We start from the raw sequence: 6,649 nt of genomic DNA, 5'->3' as shown, positions 1-6,649 counted from the left end.
ACCACCCAGGGACAAAGTCCACCACCTGCTGCTCCCCCTCCCCCCCCGCGGACACCCCCCCCCTCACTCATTAGCCATCTGCCTGGCCATGGGGGAGGGGCCTGGCCTCCCCCCTTCCCCTCAGCACAGCTCCCCTCGCCCCTGCTGCGAGCCCCCGCCTTACCCCCCCTTCCCCAGCGCCGCCCCCCAGCCAGACACAGGCGCTGGGATTCAGAACGGTTTATTGGGGGGGTCTGTACAGTTCCATAGCAGGGTCACCAGAGCCCAGCCAATTCCACCCCACAGGGCAGGACAACACGCCGGCTTCCCCCCACTTAGGGGGCAGGCTGCCAGTGGGGCCCCCCCATACATGAGGGGGCTGTGGCTGGTGGGGCAGGGAGGACCAGCAATCAGCCCACATTGCAGACAGGTTGGCAGCCAATCATAAAGGGAAACTGAGGCACAGATGGGGGTGCGGGAGGTGTAGAACCCAGGAGTCTGAGCTCCCAGTGGCCCCTTCACGAAACCACAGGATCCTTCAGATCCAGTCTTTTGTTGGAGTGGGGGGCTGGGAGCCAGGACACCGGGGTTCTCTCCCGGCTCTGGGAGGGGAGTGGGGGGCTGGGAGCCAGGACACCAGGGTTCTCTCCCGGCTCTGGGAGGGGAGTGGGGGGCTGGGAGCCAGGACACCGGGGTTCTCTCCCGGCTCTGGGAGGGAGTGTTGTTAGTGGGTTTTGGAGGGGGTGGGGGGTGCAGAGCCCAGGTTCCGGGGTTCATGTGCAGGTCAGTTGTGGGGGCTCCAAGAGGAGGCATCAGGTGCTGCCGTAGCCCTTTGAACGGAGATGGCACCCCCAGGTGTGGGGGAAGACTGAAAATACAAATCTCTGCCCACGCTGACCCCCCCCAGACTCCGCGGTTCTTTCCCCCCAGGGAAGCCACCAGCCCTGGCTCATCACTTTGCACCCAGACCAGGCAGGAGGAGAAATTCTCCCCCCTCCCTGCCAGACTAGAGCAGGCAGGGAAGGAAGGGGAAGGGGCTGGACCTGCTCCCAGCCCCACCCCAACACACAAATATTAGCTGGGTGGGCACAAATATCCCCCTATGGGAGGGGCAGCCCTGCCCCCCATGACACAGACAGGAACTGGGGGCAATAGGAACTCCTAGGGGAGTACCCCCCAGTCTCCCCCCCCACACACACATTCCCAGCAGCAGGCAGGGGCTAATTACAATTGTTAACTCATTAGATACAAAGCAGGAGAGATTCCCCCTCCACATCCAGGAATCAGGGGGGCACTGGGTCCCCCCGCCAGGCCCCCCCAGAGGCACAGCCTGGGGGGGTTAAGGAGTCACAGCCACATTGCGAAGCAGTTATACAGCACAATGGCAGGGCTGGCCCCCTCGGGCAGGGCCCCCTAGCCCCCCAGTCAGAGTCCGAGGGGCGCTCCGGGCGCAGGGGCCAGGTCGAAACCTTCTCAGAGGGAGGCAGGTCTAGGCTGGAGCGTGACGGACCTGGGGGGTGGGAAAGAGAGAGGCAGTGAGACCCCCAAGCCAGCCCATCCCCACTGGGGCCGGATGGGAGCTGGTGCCCCCTGGAGGGGAGGGGCCCCGTGTCCCCCCTGGGGCCGGAGGGGAGCTGGTGCCCCCTGGAGGGGAGGGGCCCCGTGTCCCAGCCCCCTGGAGGGGAACGGCCCCGTGTCCCAGCCCCCTGGAGGGGAACGGCCCCCTGCGCCCCCTGGAGGGGAACGGCCCCGTGTCCGAGCCCCCTGGGGCGGAATGAGGCACTGACCAGCGCTCACGGCCCCTGGTAGCCTGGCTGGAACCGCGCCGTCTCCTCGAAGATCAGCTCCTTCAGCTTCTCCTTGGGCAGGTCGTCAAGCTCCATGTCGAAAGTGAAGGGCTCTTCGGCCACCGGCTTCAAAGAGAGGAGGGGACAGTGAGCTGCGGTGTCTGGGGCCAACCCCCACCCAGCGCTCGGGAGAAAAGCCCACTCCCCGCCCTGCGCCACAGACAGAACCTAGGAGTCCTGGCTCCCAGGCTCCCTGCTCTAACCACCAGAGCCCGTTCCCCCCGAGCTCTGGGGAGGGGACCCAGGCGTCTGCGGACCCCCACCTCGTCTGAGGGGTCGTAGTACTGCTCCAGGTAGGGGTGAGCCAGCGACTCCTCCACAGTGATGCGCTTGTTGGGGTTAAAGGTCAACATCTTGTCCAGCAGGTCGAGGGCTGTGGAAGGGACGAGAGGAGGGGCAGGGTGAGGGGGCAGCCACCGGGGGGCTCCCAGGGGAAGGTGGGATCCGGGGGAGCCCCACGACACAGCAGGGCTAGCCTGGGGGAGGGGATGCCAGATCCTCACCTTTGGGGTCAGCCTTGGGGAACAGCTTGGGCCAGGGCACCTTGGCCTTCTGGGGCAGCGACTGCAGGTAATTCCGCGCCTTCATGTTGATGATGCAGTTCAGGTCGTCCTGCGAGGGAGACCCCAGGATCCCTGCACAGGGGGAGGAGTCAGGACGGAGAGGGGCGGGGCCAGCCTAGGCCCTGCCCTGATACCACACAGCCCTGCAGCAAGAGGCCCCACTTCTGGAGACAGCCTCGCTCCATAGCTACATCATCCAGATATTCATCCCCCTCCATGGAGGCCCCACCCCGACTTCAGCATCCAGTTGCCCCTCTCAGTGCTCCAGTAGCCCCGCCCCCAGTTCCAAGATGTCCTGCCCATTTATAAGCAGTTGGCCCTCAACACATCAGCATCTAGATGCCCTGCCCCACTCCCTCACCCAGGATGTGGTTGAGCTGGTCCAGATAGTGCTTGCCAGGGAAGATGGGCCGGTTGGAGAGCATCTCCGCCAGGATGCAGCCCACCGACCAGATGTCGATGGATTTGGTGTAGCCCTGGGGACCAACAGACAGGGGTCAGAGGGGGCGGAGACAGGGAGCCACCCCCATGGTCTTACCCCACCCACCCAATCCTGCTGCAGCTGCAGGTTTGACTGCCTGAAGAAACAGGCCAGAAAAAAGAAAGTGTGCCATTGTGGCACCTTAGAGACTAACAAATTTATTAGAGCCTAAGCTTTCATGAGCTTCATCCAATGAAGTGATCTGTAGCCCACGAAAGCTAATGCTCTAATAAACTGGTTAGTCTCTAAGGTGCCACAATGGCACATTTTCTTTTTGCGGATACAGACTAACACGGCTGCTACTCTGAGGCCAGAAAAGGAAATTCCAGGGAAATCAACTTAGGTCTGGTTCCTCTGACACTCCCCCATGGTGCCAGGGTAGAACCCAGGCATCCTGGCTTCCAACCTAATAGATTCCCCCTTCCTCCCCGAGCTGGGGACAGAGCCCAGGTGTCCTGGCTCCCAGCCCCCTGCTCTCACTCTCCAGAGCCAGCACGCCCTGAAACAGAGCTAGGAGCCAGGCTTCCAGCCCCTCACCTTGGAGTTGAGCATGATCTCAGGGGCGCGGTACCAGCGGGTAGCCACATACTCCGTCAAGAAGCCAGTGTGGTCATGCTCCGGGTCGGCGATGCGGGCCAGACCAAAGTCACAGATCTGGAGAGGGGAGGGAGGATTAGTCCTGGCTGCCCAATCCTCCGCCCCGAGCTCAAGGGGGAGGGGATAGAGTGGGGGGTGGGGGGGAAAGACTTGCACGCTGGGACAATCCAGGGGTAGGGGAGACCAGGGGGGGCTGGGCTGAGGGGCCAACCTGGGGCGGCAGACCCTGGGCCCAGGGGCAGGGAAGAGGGGACGTGGGGCTGGGCTGAGGGCTGGCCAGGGAGGGTGTCCTCGCCTTGAGATCGCAGGTGGTGTTGATGAGCAGGTTGCTGGGCTTGAGGTCGCGGTGCAGCACGTTGGCCGAGTGGATGTACTTGAGGCCGCGCAGAATCTGGTACAGGAAGTAGCAGATGTGGTCGTTGCTCAGCTGCTGCGTCTTCAGTAGCTTGTACAGGTCGGTCTCCATCAGGTCCTGCACGATGTACCTGGGGGGGCGGCGCCCCGAGGGGGGGCAGGCATGGGGGTCAAGGGGCATAACACAATTGGTAAGGAGATGCGGCACCTCTGGGGTGGCGGGCTGGGCACACGGGGACCCCTCCTCCAGTGCAGGGACGGGACTCCCCCGGGGCAGGGCCAGGATCCCGGGGCCCCTGGCCCGGTGCGGGCGCGGGACTCCCCCGGGGCAGGGCCGGGATCCCGGGGCCCCTGGCCCGGTGCGGGCGCGGGACTCCCCCGGGGCAGGGCCGGGATCCCGGGGCCCCTGGCCCGGTGCGGGCGCGGGACTCCCCCGGGGCAGGGCCGGGATCCCGGGGCCCCTGGCCCGGTGCGGGCGCGGGACTCCCCCGGGGCAGGGCCGGGATCCCGGGGCCCCTGGCCCGGTGCGGGCGCGGGACTCCCCTGGGGCAGGGCCGGGATCCCGGGGCCCCTGGCCCGGTGCGGGACTCCCCTGGGGCAGGGCCGGGATCCCGGGGCCCCTGGCCCGGTGCGGGACTCCCCTGGGGCAGGGCCGGGATCCCGGGGCCCCTGGCCCGGTGCGGGACTCCCCTGGGGCAGGGCCGGGATCCCGGGGCCCCTGGCCCGGTGCGGGACTCCCCTGGGGCAGGGCTGGGATCCCGGGGCCCCTGGCCCGGTGCGGGACTCCCCTGGGGCAGGGCCGGGATCCCGGGGCCCCTGGCCCGGTGCGGGACTCCCCTGGGGCAGGGCCGGGATCCCGGGGCCCCTGGCCCGGTGCGGGCGCGGGACTCCCCTGGGGCAGGGCCGGGATCCCGGGGCCCCTGGCCCGGTGCGGGCGCGGGACTCCCCCGGGGCAGGGCCGGGATCCCGGGGCCCCTGGCCTGGTGCGGGCGCGGGACTCCCCCGGGGCAGGGCCGGGATCCCGGGGCCCCTGGCCTGGTGCGGGCGCGGGACTCCCCCGGGGCAGGGCCGGGCGCGGGCTCGGCAGAGGATACACGTCGCGCATGTGGTCGATGGCCGCGGCCCGCAGGATGTCGTTGATCCCGATGATGTTCTCGTGCCGGAAGCGGAGCAGGATTTTGATCTCGCGCAGGGTGCGCTGACAGTAGGTCTGGTGCTCGAAGGGGCTGATCTTCTTGATGGCCGCCCGGATCTTGCTCGCGTGGTCGTAGGCCGAGCTGGGCAGAGAGGGGAGGCCATGGGGCACGGAGGGGGCACGGGGGGCCGGCCCGGCCCTCGGCTTCCCGCGGCAGAGCCCCCCTCGGCACCACGGGGCACCGGAACCCAGGAGTCCGGCTGGCAGCCCCTCCCCCCGAGCGCCTCCCGGAGCCGGGACAGGATTGTACCCCGGGGGCGGCAGCGCTGCGAGCAGGAGGCTCGGAGAAGGGCGGGGCGAGTAAAACGGCCGGTGGCCGGGCCGGGGGAATGGGGTCGGGTACGGTGGCCGGGAGGGGCGGGGGGAGGGAGATCGGGCCGGGTACGGTGGCCGGGCCGGGGGAATGGGGCCGGGTACGGTGGCCAGGACGGGGGAATGGGGCCGGGTACGGGGGCCGGGAGGGGCGGGGGAGGGAGATCGGGCCGGGTACGGTGGCCGGGCCGGGGGACTGGGGCCGGGTACGGGGGCCAGGACGGGGGAATGGGGCCGGGTACGGTGGCCGGCAGGGGCGAGGGAGGGAGGTCGGGCCGGGTACGGTGGCCGGGCCGGGGGAATGGGCCGGGTACGGTGGCCGGGCCGGGGGACTGGGGCCGGGTACGGTGGCCGGGAGGGGCGGGGGAAGGAGATCGGGCCGGGTACGGTGGCCAGGACGGGGGAATGGGGCCGGGTACGGGGGCCGGGAGGGGCGGGGGAGGGAGATCGGGCCGGGTACGGTGGCCGGGCCGGGGGACTGGGGCCGGGAGGGGCGGGGGAGGGAGATCGGGCCGGGTACGGTGGCCGGGCCGGGGGACTGGGGCCGGGTACGGGGGCCGGGAGGGGCGGGGGAAGGAGATCGGGCCGGGTACGGTGGCCAGGACGGGGGAATGGGGCCGGGTACGGTGGCCGGCAGGGGCGAGGGAGGGAGGTCGGGCCGGGTACGGTGGCCGGGCCGGGGGAATGGGCCGGGTACGGTGGCCGGGCCGGAGGACTGGGGCCGGGTACGGTGGCCGGGAGGGATCGGGCCGCGGCCGCCGGCGCTCACCAGACCATGCCGTACGCCCCCTCCCCGATGTACTGCAGGTCCGTGTATCGCGGCCCCACGTCGAACACTTGCCCCTTCACCGACTCCACCCCCAGCTTGGGCGCCCCCGGCACCGGGCCGGGCCCCCCCGGGGCCGCCGCTGTCGCCGCCGCCATGGCCGCTGCGATCCGATCCCCGCTGCCGCAGCCGCACCCGGAACCGCCCCGCCCGACGGCACCGCGCCTGCGCAGGGGGATCGATGTCTGATTGTGCGCATGCGCGGGACCTGCCCCATGGCCCACGTGCCACTCGACGTGCCCAACGTCACCGCGCAACAATCCGCTTCGCGTCCGGATTGGACGATTGCGCCTGACGTCACTGAAATGCGGAAGTGCCGCACCCTGTCATTCTCCTTTCCAGACTCAGGCCCCGCCCTTCATATAGGCCCCGCCCAGTCGCTTTTCCCACTCGCGCCACGCCCGTTACTCAAGTTGGCCCCGCCTCGACCTCTGCTGCGCTAGGCCCCGCCCCATGCTCGAGCCGCACAACTCTGGCCACGCCCATTGTGTTACT

General features: G+C 69.2%; 1 protein-coding gene across 1 annotated transcript; it reads right to left on the bottom strand.

Moving 5' to 3' along the window:
• Positions 1 to 204: 204 nt before the first annotated feature.
• Positions 205 to 6,324, bottom strand: MAPK3 (mitogen-activated protein kinase 3). Its single transcript, XM_073346419.1, has 9 exons — positions 6,098 to 6,324; positions 4,916 to 5,098; positions 3,763 to 3,952; positions 3,408 to 3,524; positions 2,751 to 2,865; positions 2,330 to 2,461; positions 2,090 to 2,199; positions 1,767 to 1,892; positions 205 to 1,489 (listed from the first exon to the last, which is right to left on the bottom strand). The coding sequence occupies exons 1-8, from the start codon at positions 6,250 to 6,252 to the stop codon at positions 1,773 to 1,775; spliced, it is 1,122 nt and encodes a 373-aa protein (XP_073202520.1). The 5' UTR covers positions 6,253 to 6,324; the 3' UTR covers positions 205 to 1,489; positions 1,767 to 1,772.
• Positions 6,325 to 6,649: the final 325 nt, after the last annotated feature.

The sequence above is a fragment of the Lepidochelys kempii genome, chromosome 6 (genome assembly GCF_965140265.1).
Source record: "Lepidochelys kempii isolate rLepKem1 chromosome 6, rLepKem1.hap2, whole genome shotgun sequence".
NCBI classification, from domain to species: Eukaryota; Metazoa; Chordata; order Testudines; family Cheloniidae; genus Lepidochelys; species Lepidochelys kempii.
Note: the sequence above shows the minus strand (reverse complement) of the source record. Positions and strands in the feature narration are given on the sequence as shown.

Bases quoted from the DNA above. Each gene is read 5' to 3' on its own strand.
- MAPK3 (XM_073346419.1), bottom strand. From the start codon at position 6,252: ATGGCGGCGGCGACAGCGGCGGCCCCGGGGGGGCCCGGCCCGGTGCCG. The intron at 5,099-6,097 runs GTGAGCGCCGGC...CTCTCTGCCCAG, and splicing joins GGGGCGTACGGCATGGTCTG to CTCGGCCTACGACCACGCGA. The intron at 2,462-2,750 runs GTGAGGGAGTGG...CCCCCTGTGCAG, and splicing joins CCAGCTCAACCACATCCTGG to GGATCCTGGGGTCTCCCTCG.